We start from the raw sequence: 18,469 nt of genomic DNA on the forward strand, positions 1-18,469 counted from the left end.
AAAATCAAACTTTCGAGCGGGTGGCCACTCCAATTCCCTCATGACTCAAGCCCACTATGGTTGGGGATTTCCTCGTGGATGAAAATAAAAAGGGTGAGTTTGGGGAAACTCGGTGTGTAAGGAAAACCCATTCAAAGCCCAAGTCACTCAAGCCTATTGGGCCTAAGCCCATTCAGTATGCAGTGGTCTTGGGCGAGCCCTTTCAGATTACAATAAAGCGGGCCTTAGCCTCTTATTCAGATAATGATATGGCCCATAGGCCCATTTCAAAATACATGCAACATTAGTAAACATATGCAAGCCCATTTGGGTAATAGTGGTCTTGGGCGAGCCCTTTTCAGATTACAATAAAGCGGGCCTTAGCCCTTATTCAGATAACAGTATGGCCCATAGGCCCATTTCAAAATACATGCAACATCGGTAAACATATGCAAGCCTATTTGGGAGACTACTCAACCCACCAACCACTACACTCCACCGCACCACCATACACTCCATGTGGGAATAGCTCAACCCACCCACCCAACACTCCTGATTCTTGACCTTAACTTTGCTCGAGCTAACGATAAATTGAGGCAAAGCCTCCGATCGTGGACAAGCCACTTTCAAGTACTTCCTCCGTCAATATCCCAATCCCATGCATCGAGATAATAACAACATGGCATGCGATAAATAACAACGATCAAACATGCATTTAGGTCAATTTAACCCTAGGGGTATTTGGTAAGTTATCTACTAGGGGTAAAGCGTAAATTTTCCACTTTTAAAGGTATTTTAGTAATTTATCTATTTTAGGGTTTTCATGCATATTCCTACTTTTCACGTACTAATGTAATCACGCATCGAGGGTTCTTCTTGAATTGGGCCGTTGGTCCATCATTCTAATTTTGGCCCATTAAGCCCAAAAATATCGAGGCATAGAAATCATGCACTTTGCGGTCAAACATTGCACTTACCAAAAATATTAATCGATTTACCTCACGAGCATTCGTACACTCGCAAATCTACAAAATACCGGTTTTCGGCATTTGACTTTTCGCTTTTGCCGATCCAGACTAAGAAAGAGGGTGTTAGTTACACACTTTTGCATGACGATATCTTGACGAGATCCACACACTAAGCGCCTACAATTGGATTACTAACACGTTAATCTAACTATTCAAATACAAACTACGTATTAACCCCTTACAATATTCGGCCAACCACACCTACAGCTCATGGTAAGCTTATAAGAAATCAATAAGCAACTCATTAACAAATTTTTGTCAATGTTTACCACATAATCATAATTTCACTGCAAGCTGTCTTCCTGAGCAACAGTCACTAAATCATTTATAACTGGAGCTACAAAACTCCAAATCAAGTTCTGTTAATTTTCCCTGAAAATAAACTCATATATCTTCTATCCATAAAATTTTCAGAATTTTTGGTTTGTCCAATCAATACCAGATTTTTCTTAAAGTTTCGCATGTTTCACTGTTTGACTAATCTGACCACTCTTCATTATGAATCAAATTTCTCATTGTACAGAATTCAAAATATGTTCTTGTTTATTTCATTAGAACCTAGACTCAATAATATTTAATTACATAATTTATTCAGCTTCTAATTCTTCTCCCACAATTTATGGTGATTTTCCAAAGTCACGTTACTGCTGCTGTCCCAAGCAGATTTATTACCAAATCACTCTTTCACACATACCTTGCATGCTTGTTATTTAAACATGTATATCACCAATCAATCATCACATATCTATGATATTACTTAAGTATAATCTCCATTTCATCATTTTAAAGCACAACATGTTAACTGATTTTTCCCTTTAACATCTAAGGCACATGCATGCTCATTTGTTTGGCTCAACTTCACCTATCTTCCATTTTTCATCAAAAGAACATGAAACAACAACCATTTCCTTCATTTTAATTCATGACTAAATGCTCACAATACAACTAAAAATCAAAATATACTTCAAGAGTTAAGGTAGAATCAAGAAGAACTCATGAACCTCAAAATAGAAGCAAGGTACCAAGAACTTACCTTCAATTTTCCTCCTCCTAATGACCGAATACTCAAGAGCTTTCTCCTCTCCTTTCTCTTCTCTAACTTTCAGCTATGATGAACAAAGATGGACAAAACTTTGTTCTTTTCACCCCTTTTTCTTTTAATAAAACTTCATATTTCATTCATTTAATTCTTTAATACAAAAGACATGGAATTCTTATCATGAAACATTTACCTAACTCATTATCATGAAACATTTACCTAACCCATTATCATGAAACATTTACCTAACCTATTATCATTGAACATTTACCTAACCTATTATCAATTTGTATCAATTTGTACCATAAATTATGGATATCAAGTGTACATTTTGTCTACAACAACATGATGACCAGCCATTACATGTAAAATGGGAGGTTTGTCATGCAAATCCTCCTATTTTGCACTCCTATTTATTTGCCCACTTCAATTTAGCCTATAGCATTTTCAAACATTTTTACATAGGTCCTATTTCAGAATTTCACCCCCTTTTTCTTATGGAACAAAAATTAACTAAAATTGTCGGGTTCTATCTTAAGCTTGGGCTTTCTAGAGGCCCACTAACATAATTAAACCTATGCCAACATTCACAGGATTCCCAAAAATTGGGGCGTTACAATTACAAGTGAATTAATTCACAAACAGATTTAGAATTAATTCATCTTGGGTCCACTCCAATGTATCATTCTATCAATGAATACATCAATGTCTTTACTCTTAGAGTCAACTGCTCCGATAGCTAAGACTAGCCATCTCCCCAATTGGAATTGTAGTCGACAAAATAATCTTTCTCAGTATTTGAATCAAATGCTCACTTTGATTCTTTTACGAGATTACGAACTCATTTAGATTATCTGTTCAAGTAAGTTGTTTTTCCCGCAATGTAAACGTTCTTTACAATGCCAATTTTCTTCAATTTGAAATTTAGACAATCAATGAGCTAATATTGGCTTCTCACAATTTCGTTATGCATGCAACATATAAAAGACATAATAGTGAAATGTGAAATTAATTTTATTTATTCATCGTTCAAATAAATAGAAAAAAGTTACATGTTTATTACAATATAGTCACATTTCCCAATACTCTAGACAACAATTAACACTGGTCAAGGGGTGTTTTGGTTCAGACAATCAAACTCAAAGCTAAGGAATGTTAGCTAAACCTAGGGTTAAGGACGACGACCACCTGAGATCTATAAATAGGTTCCTTTGTCATATGTAAAAGACACCAATTACTTAGCTTAGTTTTTTGCTTTTAATTTTAGTTTAGCTTTTCTTCCTTTTTATGTTTTAAATTTATTTTCAAGTTGTTCTTATTTATCTTGAGAGATCTAATTTGTGGAAACAGATAGACTTTTTGGAGTTGATTTATTATTAATACAAATTAGGAGTTTTCTTAAAATTTACACTTCAATTCATTTATCATGTTTTCTCTTTACATGAGTTTCATATTGTTTATGAAAAACATTAAGAACCAATCCTTCTATAGGGGATTGGCGAGCGGAGGTATGATCCATTAACTATTTTTTAGGGTTAGTCAACGGATCATCTGTTTGAGAAAGGAAGAATTTAAAACCCTAGGCCTGCCAACCCTAAGAAGTAATCAAGGTAGGAATTAACCCAAAATTGTTATGACCTATCCGTGAACACCTTCACCCAAAACCAGTCTGGACTGTGTCGTCAGAAGATAAGTAGTTCTTGCTGACTCGTTATTTGAGTGAAAGATTGGAAGATCCTACTAGGATAACGACTAGTTGATTGGCGACAAACCCAAAGCAACAGTTTATGGGAAATACCAAAGTGAGCTAATCACCCATAAGCAGATTTGATTTATCCTATTCTTTGATCTCTTGAATTTTGTTTCATTATGTTATTTTATTTTGTTATTATAAAATAATCTTAAAAACTATATTTTATTTTACCATCGTGCTATAACTAAATTAAAGTACTAATTAGATCTTTCGATGTTTAGGTTAAAATTGATCTAGCATTCGCCTCCCTTGGGTACACTCCCGGAGTACTCACCTACTCCGTTGTAACTATATTACAACTGGACCCGTATACTGGATGCCCCTCATATATCTATATCTTTTGATGTAGTATTCACACTTTAGACGTTAGTACATCCAGAGTCGGTCAAAATAGAAATTTGCAATCCTATACAGGATTACTTAAAAAATGATGGAATAATGAATTTATATTCTTGGATTGTTTTGAAACCTGAAAATGAAATAAATCATTGGATCATATGAATTAGTTGTGACATATTTAATGAATTTTCTTGAAATTTTACCGAGGATACAATCGTAAAAATTTTACTGGGGATAAGTCGTCAAAATTTTACTGAAGTAAAATTGGGATGAGAAAAATTATTTAATATATAAATATTAAATTTTATTTTGGAAAATAGAAAAACTGAATCAGATTTGATTACATTACAGAATACTAGGTCAAAAAGACCCAGGAAGTACTCGTAATTGAAACTGATGTGAGAGTGACCCAAAACCCTTAATACAACATGAAGTAGGATTTTGTTTTTTTATTTAAAATACTGCAAACTTAGTAGAAATACAAGGGTGAGTTGTTCATTTCTCTCTTACTCTGAGTAGGATATTGTTTTTCTATTTAAAATTAACATTTCTACAAGGATTCTACCTTCTCTTCCTATAAATAGATGGCACCGATAGAGCTATTAACACAACTTTTGAGATATTGTTATTCTGTCGAAAAATAAAGAGAATTTATTATCAACTTATAAATATATTTTTCAAAATAAATATTTTACCGGTTTCTATTAAAGAAGAGGGAATTTTCATTTTTACCCCAAAAGGAAAACTTTTTCTAGTTCTATGTTTTGATTCAATTGGTTGGAGCCTACAATTGAAATAGTTTGTGGTACAAGAATAGAGGAGAAAATCGTTTGATTAAAAGCTAGAAAACATCAAGGATGCGCTTATCCAAAAACACAGGTACAAATTCAGTGAATGTTTATTGCTATAAATATCACAAATTGGGTTACTTTTCAAATTTTAAAATTTTCTCTGTGCAAGAAAACTATTTTCAAACCAGATTTTTCCCAACACAATTACCTCCTCAAAAAGATGAAAAACCATGTGTTTGGCATAATAATTAGTTAAAATAACACATTTTCGTAGTATTGCTTAATATAACATAATTATGAATAAAAAATATAAAAATTGTTTTCAAGTACTTAGAATTTGGATAATTTATATGTTAAAAAGTGATGAAGATAACTCTATATTCTAGATTATTAGAAAGCAACGCCCACAAGATGTTTGAATAAATGCTTTCAAAAGTATTTTATAATTTTTAATGGGATACAATGAGATGATTACAAATGAGGGAGAAAGACTCTATTTATAGTTCAGCTCCCCCATATTCAATGGTGCAGTTTACTTTCCATCACAGTCGAGATTAAAGTCAATCTACAATTGAAATTCTTAAGGACTTATATGTCCCTTAATATTACAAAATCAAATTTTCTGAGATTGTTAGTTTCCCTATTTGTCATGGTAGCCCTAATTTTTCTTAAGTGCTTCACTTGGCCACCAAGGCTTTAAGTAGATGGACTTCTTAGCATATTCCACAAACTGCGCAAGTTCAAGTGGGTCAAATGAGCCCCATTTGATCAATTGGCCTTTGTGGAACGTTCTGTGTGCATTCATCACAGGCTTTGATTTGCAACTCGTGACATTCTCCCTTGCCCATTCTTGTAATGCCCTCGTTGTGACCTCAGAATGACACTGATTTAACTCGTCTTGGAACTACCTCAATGCCTCAACCAATTCCCAACTAGTCTCTGTCGAGTAGTTCAACCCCTCAAAATATTTGCCTTGAATTTCACCTTTACCTAACTCAAATTATTTCTCTCCTTGCTGCATTTTGTTTGCAAGAGCCCACCACTCTTACTTGTCCACTTTGTGACTTGCCTCCATCGGGATCCCCTTGATCCTCACAAATAGGCTTCGGTATGCCCACATTAAACACTGGGCTAACATTGATTTCTCTCGCCAACCGGTTTGTAAGCCCCCCGACTTACCCGTTTTATAACTCTGAAAGGGGTTGAAATGTTCCTCGCTCATTACATTTACTCTTCTTGACTACCTAATTTGTATCACTACTTTTTTCCTCAAAGCCCCATTAATAACTCAACAAGGTTCATATCAGTTTCTCGCACCGCTAGCATTTCCAACGGGATCTTCGTAGGACTCTAATCTACCAAGTCGATGTTTTTTCCACAATGAACATCCTCGGCTAACTGGATTACCTACAGTACCTTGATCCCATCTTTCTCATCACGAATCACCGGCATCATGCATTTTCGTTAATGAAAATCCAAAATACATATGGAATCGACAAAAAAGAACCAACAAAGCATTTATCTAGTCAAAGAAATTTAAACCAAGCACGAAGTCGTAATCATCTAAGTGAATTACCTCAAAATCTTTATTACCTTTTCAGTCGTCAATTTATAGCTCAACCCCTTATACTACTCCCACAGTTGGGACCTTTTTGGAATTTATCATTTTGATCTTCTTAGTCAATTTGCTAACTGAGAGACCAAGTTTACCCATGGATTTCTCCGATATGAATCAGATGCCTACGTATCAATAAAAGCACTCCTTCGACTTGCGATATTGATGTCCACAAATATAACCCTTTTCGCTTATGATCCCACTTCGCTTTTACAAATTTGAGTATCATTGATCCAAACCTTAATACATTTTCCTCATCAGGCTCCACTTTATCTTCTTTACTAATCACAAATAGCATGGACTACTATGGGTAGTCTCAGATCTTATACGGCCCACTATATAAGAAGCAACGTATTGGATTTTTTTCATTCTCCTTGTCTCTTGAATGGTTGTTGGGTCTCCACTTCCCATTAGGTTGTTTCTCATTACCACCATTGTCATTTTTAACCAGTCCCTTATCTCCTCTACCATTACCTTTCTCATTGGGCTTGGAAGACTCAAACTTGTCTTTCCTCGAAACAAGTTCAATTAAAGACTCCACTATAGTCATGGCTTTGGTACAGTCCTTACCCTCTCGGTGTTACAACTCTTACTTTGCCATGGCTTCAGCTCATCCATAAAAGAGAAAAATACCTCCTCACTCAGATAAAAAATTTAGAGCATGAATTTACTTAACTCTTGAACATGCTCCCTAATTGTACCTTATTGCGTAAGTCGGCACAACTTAGTTCAAGCCTTATCCTCTGCATACGCTCAATAAAATTGCCTCTTAAATTCCTTTTGGAACTCCTCCCAAGTTATAATTGCAGTTCCACCACGTTTTTCATCTATGGACCTACGATGCCACCATAAAATAGCGAGATCAGTGAAATACATAACATTAGTATCTACCTTAATAGCATCATCCACGATGCCTTTGGCACGAAAGTATTGTTGTATTCCCAGAAAGAAGCTAGCCACATCCTTTGCGAACCTTGTCCTCGTAAACTCTTTTGACTTGAGGACATTTACCTTATGCTTGGGTGTCACAACCAACATCTCATTGCCCGAAACAACTTTGCAGATAAAGAGTTTCCCTTTGAGATCCTTTATATGTTCCTTCAAGGCTGTCACCGAGGCCTTGAAAGCATCATCCCTCACTATCAGATTGTTCACTATGAAATTGAACACCCCTTGCATCATTTTTACATTGGAAGCGAGTGACTCCAGTAAAAATTCACTCATCAACGCATCCCTCAACTATCTCAAATGTCTCCCTTATACCCTTAATGGATTCCTTGAAATTGATCACTCGACTTTTCAAAGTTGACAGCATGTCCCTCAATCAACTAGATTTTTTGCCCCTCCCACAGGTCTCCATTGGCTCAATCTAATCATATAATCCTTTTGTCATCTTGATCAGTGCCTTCGAACTTTAGCTCAAATATCAACTGTCACAGGGCTAGAACTTTAGTCTTTTTATCTATGCGACCTTAGGCGATTTCTTGATTTCAAATTTGCCTAAGTCAACCTAACTCTCGAAAAGTGAAAGTTCACAATAGAAATTCTCAAGGCATAAAAAATAAAGTGTAAACAACTTAAAGAAAAAAGAGTAACGGGAGAACAAAAAACCACAAGAAAGCAATGCCCGCATTGTGTTTAAGTAAATGTTCTTAAAAATATTTTATAACTTTTAATGGAATACAATGGGATGCTTACAAATGAGGGGAAAAACCTCTATTTATAGTTGAGCTCCCTCAAATCTAATGATACGGATTACTTTACACCGGTGATCGAGATTCTTAAGGGAGTTACATGATCCCGTAAGATTACAAATCAAATATTCTAATATTACAAATCTTGGAAGATTAGTTTCCCTTCCTACCAGAGTAGCCCTATTTTTTAAAATGTTTCACTTGGTCACCAATGCTTCAAATAGATGGGCTTCTTTACATATTCCATGAATCGGGCTAGATTAAGTGGGTCGAATGAGCCCCATTTAATCAATTGACCTCCATAAGACTTTTTGTACGCAGTCGTCACAGGCTTTGATCTACAGCCCTTGACATATGACCGAGATAGAGTCTTTTGTCGAGTTTGGTCTGAAAAAAGATGAGTTTGAATCTTCTAAGCCCAAAAGGACGAGAAATATTGGGGAAAACATGAGAAAGAACTTGATAGAAAAGGAAAAAAATGAAAATGGTAAGAATGGTGGTAAGGGAAACCATATAATGGGAAGTGAAGGCCCAACAACAAACTGAAGGAGCTAGTGAAATGTTTCCTTTGTAACTGCTCATATATAGTGAGGGACTATCCAAAAAAATCTGTCTACCATCAAATGGGATGATGAGTTAGAAAAAGCACTAATAAAGCTATTATAGTATGCCCAAAGACCAACTATGATATGGGTGTAATGATATACTTGTTTAACCTTATTTTTTAATATAAAGTATTGTCATTATTATTTCAGTTTCTTTTTCTATGTTTATAAATAAACTAAATTGTAATAAAGTCCTAAGAAAATGTGATTATTTTTAAAAGGTTCTTAGTCAAGTATTATTGGGGGCTTGGACAACAATAATGCATTTAAACTAATGTGTAGTTGATTGATGACAAAGTGTTGTCATTGACATAAGGATGTCAAAATCAATACATGGGTATGTGCTAGAGAACAACATATTGGACTGACCCACTATGAGTATGTTTATTTGATAATTGTGTAATAGTCACAACATTACTCATAGAGCTAACTATGTATATGATTCTCAGACTTGAGATCATCATTATCCCAACATCGTGAGTCGTATATTTTGATACAGCTAAATGTTTACTTTAACAGGTTGTACTGAAAAAACTAATGTTGGATATTCCACAATATATATAGTGGGATATGGTTTATCAATATAGGATTTGACCCTCCTACATAATGGGAGCAATATCTTAGGTCACTTGATTGAGTGAGACTAGAAATGCATGAACATGCTCAAATAAGTTGATATGAGATATCATACTTATTTGTTTATTGTAGTCTACTCGAGTTATCAAGAAACATGAGATTGGATTATGCAAGTATGACTATTCCATGATTTGTTTCCAATCTAGATATAAAGAACAAAAGGATGTAATACCTGAAAGGTTTATCATAAAAAAGTTATGTCGAATTATGACTTCTTGTAACTTAGGTAGCAATGATGCATTGCTAGATGCCACTCATTGCTTGTATTATTAGAAATGTTTTAGTATTATTACTAATGTTACAAGAACCTACATGGTCACACCCTATGGTTAAAACAAACAAAATCCAAACACAGTTGGTATTGTTTTTAGTCATGCATGAATTAAATTAATTATTAATTTAATTTAATTTGAAAATTAAATATTAAGCGAATTAAATGTACAAGCTTGTTGTACAAAAATAGATAACATAGTTAAAATTAATATATGAATTTGATTCATATAAAATTTTAACAGGATATAGTTCTTGAAATTATTATAATAAATTATTATAATTATGATTTCGGTAAAACATTGAAATATGGTAATTATAATTCTTTTGGAAAGAATATAAGTTTTAATACCTTCCATATGTTGTAGTTCTTTTTGGAAAGAATATAATGTGTTTAATGTTTTCCATATGTTCTCTATAGAATTGATTCCATTTTTAATATATGCATACCAAAATTTCGAATTAGGGTAAGTGTGTTTTAAAAAGAAAATAAGAAAAAAAAGTCTAGCAACTATTGTGGGAGATTTTCTCTGGAAAATTTCCAAGAGATTTTTTACCGTTTATTTTAATACTGGGTGGACTACGTAAAGGTCGAGACATTTTTGTTGTGGCTTGGAATTGACATCGAATTAGTAGCATCCTTTCATCATTTTGCATTTAAGAAGGTATATCTTTATCCTTACTTCAACCCATTTAATTCCTCGTATACGGATCCATGACTAAGGATCATCGAAACATTTTTTTCGTTGCGCTACGAGGCGTATCGGCAGTCCCAACAAAAGCTTGGTTCAATCTTGAGCTTTGTCGAAGCCAAAAGGATCTGAAAAAATAAAAATAAACCAGTGAGGTGTTTCTTATGCTATGGCCTACATAAGATGCTGGAATGTCTAGAACAATCTAAGATATCTGCAATCAATAAAGCAAAAGTGGAGCCAAAAAGTGAGATTTTAAAGCTTGAGTCAAGAATATTCAATTCTTCTAAAATAAAGAGAGATCGCAAGTACAAAGGGTTGATGTTTGTGGACATTAACATATCAGGCCGAAGGAGTGCTCTTGTTGATACGGGGACATCTGATTTGTTCATATAAGATAAAGTTACAAGTAAACTTGATTTCTTAGTTAGCAAGTCGACTAAGAAGACTAAGACTATAAATTTTAAAGAAATCCAAATTGTGGGAGTAACACAATGAGTTGATTTATAGATTGATCAATACAATGAAGACTTCGAGGTAATTCACTTAGATAATTACGACTTTGTTCTTGGCTTGAATTTTCTTGACAAGATTAATGTTTTGTTGGTTCCTTTTGCTAATTATATATGTATCTTGGACACTCGTAAATGACAATGCACATACAAGTGAAACGAAGGTATTATTAGCAATCCAGCTAGCCAAGGAAGTTAATCGTGGTAAGAACATTGACTTGGTAGATCAGAGTGCTACGAAGACCCCCTTGAAAATACTAAGAGTGCGGCAAACCAATATAAAGCCTATTGAGTTATCAGTAGGGCTACCACCTATGAGAGAGGTGGATTGTTCGTGGAGCTTTGTTGGAAGAGTGGTGATGCAAACTTAGTCAAACTAAGCAAATGTGACGAGTAAGGTACATCTCAAACACTTTCCTAGTGTTTTACATTATGACTTACTATTGGCTTGGCAAAGAGACAATGGCCCTTTCAAATATTTGAAGTGGGCAAGTCGAGGGACCTACAAACTACAGTTGACGACAATACTCAAGATTAACCCAGTGTTCAATGTGGGCATGCCTAAGCCTATTTGTGAAGATCAAGGGGATTTCGATCGAGGCAAATCACAATAGAGACAAATCACAATGGAGGCAACTAAGAACAGTAAGCTCTTACGAACAATATGTACTAAAAAGAGAAACAGTTCAAGTTAGGCGACAATGAAGCTATAAGTCGAGGCAAATGTCACAAGGGGCGAAACAACCTGACAGATAGACTAGTTAGGAATCCGCCGAAGCATTGAGACAATTTCAGGATGAGTCAAAACAGTGTCATACCGAGGACAAGACAAAGGAATTGCGAGAATGGATGGGGGAGAATGTAATGGGCTGCAGATCAAAGCCCGTAACAAATGCACACAAAACACCCCATAAAGTTCAACTGATTAAATGTGACTCATTCAAACCCATTTAAATTGACCCTATTCGTGAAACAAATAGAGAAATCCATTTACTTTTAAGCCTTAATGACATAATGAGAGTTATCATGACGAATATAGTAATCCTAAATGATAAGATTATATAAAGTTTAAATCTTTTAAGATTCTCATATTATAAATAAACTTTAATATTAACCGTCAATGTAATTTAAATTATACCTTTAAATTTGAAAAACACAACTATAAATAAAAACATTTTCCCCCTCATTTTCATTGAGAATTCTCATCTTTCAAGCACTAAATTTACATAAATAGATTTAAAACTAAAAAATGGCTTAAGCTCAAATAATTTACCAAACTAAAGTTTTAATAAGATACGAACTGCATTGAATTTCCCCTTAAGCTTTTGTGTTAGGACAATACAATCGAACATGATAAATCACATTTATCAATTTGAGGTAAGAATTAATTTGATAGATTCACAAAAAAAAAAAAAAAGATTCAAATCAAAATTTGAAACAATAATAATTCCAAGCCTACAATAGCTAAACTTGTAATCATGTCCAAACAGAAAGCAGAAATAGCACAATCCCTAAGGGCATCATCAAATCATAATTATTATTTTTCATTTGAAGCGTACTTACTACTTTTGAATTACAAGGCCTTGTTTCTTTCTTTCCGTATAATAACATCAAATCAAAGAATCTGCCCATCACAAAGCGTAAACACAATAAACAAAGTTCCATGAAACTAGGGTGAGTTGAGTAGCATTGGTTAAATTAGCAATGTACACACGTGCTTCCAATTTTTCCTATCTCTAATCCCTACCCATTCAACACCACATTCTACCCATCCTAATTATAATTATACAGATACTCCACAAATTATCAAGTGCTGCTGAAGCCTTGTTCCCACTTCCAACAACAGCATCTTGACGGTGGCTCAACCACCTGTAGGGAGCCCTTCAGGTCCGAGGTACCAAAATCTTCACTATACACCCAAATGCAACATCAAATTCATAGAGGCTAATCTGCAAAATTACAGGATCACAATGGCTCAGCACCTACTCTAAATTTTTAGACCAGCAACCCCACACACCACCAACTATTCTAAAGAAATTTAATCTTGTTAACCATAGTATCAAGAATGGCTGTAGAAATTTATCAAATGGCAACAGTAAGAAGTTGAGAAAATCCTATTTGCAATGTTGTGGTCATTTTCCAAAAAATTAGCTTTTCACCGAATATAGCATCACATTACAGAAAACCACACCAGGACACTTAATGAAGCATCTTAAATCCACTTAAACATGCGTAAAAATCAAAGAGAGAGTGACATCTTCATCATAACAGATACAGTATCACACAGCTAAATTACATCATAACATACATGTTTAGTTATATGCACAATACGTTTGTTGCATCTTTTTACCTTCAAATACCTCTCCTACTCAATTACAATTGACCCTTCAAATCCCTTATCCTTAAGCATACCTAAATTGACGATTCAATTGAAACAAGGGCTTATTTTGTAGCAAATCAAAAGATAAACTTTATTTGAGTATGGTAAAAGTTTAAGGGCTTATTTAATAGAAGTGGAAGAATTCAAGAACATTTTAAGTGATTTATTTCTCCAATAAAGAATACTAAAATAGGTGCTTAATCTAATTGATTTTCGTGGTAAAGTGGACAACTAGAATACTTTCATGTTTCAACCAATTTTTGTAGCGCACGATAAACTAAATGCACTGACACACCAACCTGAAAGTCCAGACAAAGATATAATTCTCCTCCAAAGAATCAGGATGTATCACAACCACAGGTCTGTCAGAACTTTTTAGTCTTACCAAAATCCACGAATTAACTGATTTGAAGAGAACCACAGCAACTATAAAGTTTTATACTTAATAGACCAGCATCTACAAGCCAAATCTCAGATAACAGTTCGTCTAATGAGCTGCCACAGAATGAATAAACATTTATAACCAAGAACTTCAAATACAACAGCACTCTTTCCTTAAATAACTGAAATCTCCTTTCCATCATGGCTGAGTTCAACATGCAACTAGACCAGCATATACAGTCAAAAGTCACAACATAGCTAGATATTCCCCTTGTCAAAAGGAAAACATTCTTTTCAACATAAACAGTTTGATATTTGGCTTACATAGTTTGCAATCATCAAATGCTGAAACTATACATCTTCAACTTACAAGGATATTAATTCACCAAGACATGTAAGGTCTGCAAATTTTTTTCGTTTTCCTTACACATGGAAGTCCACTGATTTCAAATAGAAAGGGAGTTAACTCCCTTAAATAAACTCAGAAACTCACTCTCCCCTCAGTATTTGCATCTGAGACCTACAAGTTGAAATCTCATTGAAGAGTGAACTCAAGGTCTCAAGACCCACAATTGTTTACAAATCCAAATTTTAACAGAAGTTATGTGCGCTCACTTACATAGTGATGCTACCAGGCAAAAATATTCACCACCATTTACATCATCACTAAACATCAATCACACTACTCGAAAGAACCACAATACAAATAAAACTGATAACAATTCTACAGCTAAAGAGGTAATTTAAAAATGACCACATACACCTGAGCAACTTTAAGAAATCAAATCATGAATGCCTGTAAGAAACAGGGACATTTCAGCATACCTAAATGAGAAACACTCAAGCTCTAGGTGAATGTCCAGCATCAGATCCAGAGGCCGAGGAACTTTCACTATCAGAGTCTACAACAAACAATTATATATGTTAGAACAATAAAACACAATTTAGTTCCACTAAAAATCATGTAAGAAATAAATCATCATACCACTAGAAGAAGACCCAGAATCACTGCTAGAGCTACTTGAACTACTTGACCTACTAGCAGCATCTCCCTGTTTTTCTTCTTCAACAAGTGATCTGGACACATTCTGTTCATCTGCAGGTATATATATAATCATTTAGACCAACCAAAGCAAGTAGCAAACATATTATAACTCCTTAACATGAAAACTTACTAGTTGTAGTTTCCTTGGGCACTTCCAACAAAACAGGAGCAACAGTCTGCAACTAAATACAATAAATGCATGAAATTAGCAACCCTCAGGAAAATATTATTTCATAAGAAACTATGATTTTTTTTAAAAAAACATAACCCTTACTTTCTCAGGTACAACCTGCGCAGCTTCTGCTCTGGCTTGAATGGAAAGTTCAGCCTTTCTCTTGTTTTTGCTCAAACTTTTCTTGTAGTTGGTAACAAATCTATCTAGCTCCCAAAGAGTCTCAGTATCCACATTGTCAATGTCTACTTCTATTTCATCGTCATGTTGAAGGACAGCTGAATTCCTTTTTTTAATAATCTGTACAATGTTGTCCAGCTTCTCTGAAGGCAAACTTTGAAGGTTAGTGCTAAGCTTCTGCTTCTCTTCATAAGTCATATCCCTCTTGTAAGGATCCTTTGCTTTAGGCTTTTTTGGAGCAGGAGTCCTACCCAAAGGAGTAGTAGCAATAAGTTTTGGTCTGGGATCAACAGGGTGTGTCATTGACTCTGATCTATCCAAGATTCTTCTTGTATCAAGGGGAGGTGGTAGCATTGAATGTGCCTTTCTTGGTGTTGGCAGACAAAGACTTGCTTCATATTCTACTGCAAGTCTCATATCTCGAATATAATCTGCCTCTATAGAAGCCCATTTGCCCTCAAATATCTTTGATAATTGCTCTGCCATTACATGAACATCTTGTCCCTTAGGATTATATGTCATGGCATTCCGAAACGTCAATCTCACATCCTCTGCAAACTCTCTTGGTGACTTGTACCAGTTTTTACCAAGCCTCGTTTTCACAGTGCCCAAATCCATGGGATGCTTAATAACACTATAGTAATCATGCAAACCAAGACCTTTGACGTCAACAGGAGAATTAAAGACCCAACCATGCTTGTGCTTCATTAGTCTTTCAAGCAAAGAACTACAGTTCTTAAAGAGCTTATTACCCATGCCAAATCCGTGTGTGAATTCACCTCCTCCTTGCTTCTTCCCATTTAATTTCAACTTCTTGTTACTCTCAGCTGGTGGGAACTTATCTTTTGCAAGCAAAAACTCAGAATTACGATAAAACTGATTTGCCTTAGGCGTCCTTTTCTCCTTCTCCAAATTTTCATTTGCACCCAGACTATTTTCCAGGGCAGAAATATTCAACTGATTCAAAGGCCTTGATTTCTTAACAGGCTCATTCGAAATGCCCACTGAGGCCGGCTCTGGTTGAACCCTATTGAAACCATAATCAACGGCATTATTTAAAGGAACAGGGGCATTACTAAACCCCCTTATTTGCGCTTCTTTAGCTTCAATCCTCTTCACCAAACTCCTTACCAAATCAAGCTCACTGACCAACTTCCTCCTCAGTTCCCCCATCTCCTGCTTTGACCTTGAAGCCAAATTGATCTTCACCTGGTTCTCGGAACTAGGCTTCAATGCTCCAGCCACAGCTGCCTGCTTATTAAGGTTTGAACAGTCATCAGACACAGCAGTATCTATGCGAGGACCAGGCTGTTGGTGAGCTGAACCCCCAAACTCCAAAGGAAGAGGCTGAGCAGGTCTTTCAACAGGGTGGTTGCTGTAGTCATTGGTGTTAGGGACAGCCGCTGGGGTGACATCAGTGTCGTTCACAGCAGCCCTATCCACGTTGCTGTCGTTTTTGTTGTTGTTGTTGTTGTTGTTGTTGTTGTCGTCGTCATGGTTGTTGGTGGTGGTGGAGGTGAAGGTGGTGGTGGTGGTGTCTTGGTGGTGGTGGTTGAGGTTGCTACTGTTAACAGTGGAGTTGAGAAGATTGTTTTTCTTGGAACCCTTGAACGCTTTTCTGGTATAAACCTTGCTCTCACTGTACCTCTGTTTCTCTCTCTCACCATCTTTTCCTTCTCCAGCTACTATCCCCGAAGCCATACACATATATTAGGGTTTTAAACCCTAATTCCTCTTGTCCGGTCTCCAACCAAAACAACTCTGTACCCGCAACCAAGTCCGAAATAGGGTTCAACGACCTCTGCACCAAAAACCCTAAATTTCACCTCCCAAACTTGAGAGTTCCCCCAAGTTTCAACCACCGGATCCAAAGAAACACAAAAAATCTACAGAAGAAAAACCCAAGCCTCGATCTACAAAATTACAACTACAACCATCTATGTAAAACCCTAAAACCGAATTTAAAGATAACACGGACAAAATAAATTAAAACAAGAAAGGCAGATTTCACAGCTCCTCACCTTGGATTGTTCGATTTCAGATCTCCTCACGAGTCCTCCTCCCTCAACGCCGCTCTCTTTCTCTCTCTAAAAAGTGCTTTCGACTTTTTTCCCTCTCAACTTTTTTTACCTGTATCTTATCTTTACAGGTGTACGGTGGTGAATGCCCTCGTGGATATAAGCGACTGGGAAGAAGCGTGTGGGTGCATCAAAAGTGCCGTGCTCGGGAAGAATCATACGGATGAGAAGAGTGTTTTACCTACGCCCTGTTTGTTTTGCGTGTTATGCAGGCGCCTGTTGATGCTAGAAATTTTGGGAGGTGATGGCAACATCAAGTTGAGGTCGTAGGTTTGGATTATGAGGGGGAGCTTTAATTGTGGGTTTTGGTAAATTTTTTCCACGCCCAAGAGAGGGAGCGTGTGGTTTAGTCAGGGGTTTCATAAGCCTAGTCACTAGACTACTATAGTGTTTGATTGGTCGGAATTATATTCTATTCCGATGTTTTTTTTTCAGTTATTCCGATGATATTTGGTAGTTGGGAATATTGTCTGTTTATGCCAATTTAAAAAAGAAATCAGGGTTTTAAGGCATTTTCTTTCAAAATTAAGGAAATAGATTAATTTTGAGATAGGTGATAAAAATGTTTTTTTTGTTGAAAACGTTTTTGGATGACGTGATAAAGAGAGTGTGCGAAAACGTGTCCTACGTGACTTTTTTTCACCCTTTCTCCTTGTCAAATCATTCGAAAACCTTTTTTATAAAATAATAATAATAATTAATGGTTAAATTGAATTCTGAAAATTTGAAAATCTCACGATAAAGTTTATAAAAACTCAAGAATCCCGAGATAAAATTTACATCTCATTTTTTCCGTGGCAGAACAAGAATATAATCGTTAAAAACTTTTTTGAAAAAAGTTTTTTTGACCTGTTATATTTGATCTTTTCCAACATTTTGAAATATGTTTCATATTCGGTGGTAAAGTTTTCTATAAAATAAAGATTGATATGGAGAGGGTTTCATAGTTAAATTTCAAGTAGAAGATTTGCATAAGGAGAATATTGTTGATGTTAAAAATCGGAAGTTCAAAAATTAACCTAATAAAGTAAATTAGTTCAAGTAAGTGTCGTTGTTTGAATTTGATTAATGAGTATTTATTTTTTTGTATAATATTTTTTTGTTTTAGTTTTAAAAATTGATCTAGATATCGCAATTCACCAAAAATTCGGTCGAGATATATTCTTAAATTCTCGGATCAAAGTATGGCATTCATTCAAACTGCAATACGAAATTATAAATTTTATTGCGTGCCTAATATTAAATTTCAAATCCTTGCATAATTATTATGTAATTGAAAA

The 18,469-nt window shown here is 35.3% G+C and overlaps 1 protein-coding gene across 7 annotated transcripts; it reads right to left on the minus strand.

Moving 5' to 3' along the window:
* Window positions 1-10,263: 10,263 nt before the first annotated feature.
* LOC108460191 (transcription factor GTE4-like) lies at window positions 10,264-17,662 on the minus strand. Of its 7 annotated transcripts, none has more exons than XM_053026968.1 (6): window positions 17,133-17,662; window positions 15,049-17,038; window positions 14,890-14,941; window positions 14,700-14,810; window positions 14,540-14,616; window positions 12,385-12,902 (listed from the first exon to the last, which is right to left on the minus strand). In XM_053026968.1, exons 2-5 carry the CDS (start codon window positions 16,816-16,818, stop codon window positions 14,555-14,557), a joined length of 1,995 nt encoding a protein of 664 aa, XP_052882928.1. In that variant the 5' UTR covers window positions 16,819-17,038; window positions 17,133-17,662; the 3' UTR covers window positions 12,385-12,902; window positions 14,540-14,554. The 7 variants fall into 7 exon arrangements, with proteins under 7 accessions (XP_052882927.1, XP_052882928.1, XP_017615065.1 ...); XM_017759576.2 differs by having other exon boundaries at window positions 15,034-17,038; window positions 17,133-17,643; XM_017759575.2 differs by having other exon boundaries at window positions 15,034-17,024; window positions 17,133-17,638.
* Between the last annotated feature and the right edge of the window lie 807 nt (window positions 17,663-18,469).

The sequence above is a fragment of the Gossypium arboreum genome, chromosome 4, assembly GCF_025698485.1.
Source record: "Gossypium arboreum isolate Shixiya-1 chromosome 4, ASM2569848v2, whole genome shotgun sequence".
Taxonomy (NCBI): Eukaryota; Viridiplantae; Streptophyta; class Magnoliopsida; order Malvales; family Malvaceae; genus Gossypium; species Gossypium arboreum.

Bases quoted from the DNA above. Each gene is read 5' to 3' on its own strand.
- LOC108460191 (XM_053026967.1), bottom strand. From the start codon at position 16,818: ATGTGTATGGCTTCGGGGATAGTAGCTGGAGAAGGAAAAGATGGTGAG. The intron at 14,942-15,033 runs GTAAGGGTTATG...TATTGTATTTAG, and splicing joins CGCAGGTTGTACCTGAGAAA to TTGCAGACTGTTGCTCCTGT. The intron at 14,617-14,699 runs GTATGATGATTT...TGTTTGTTGTAG, and splicing joins TTCTGGGTCTTCTTCTAGTG to ACTCTGATAGTGAAAGTTCC.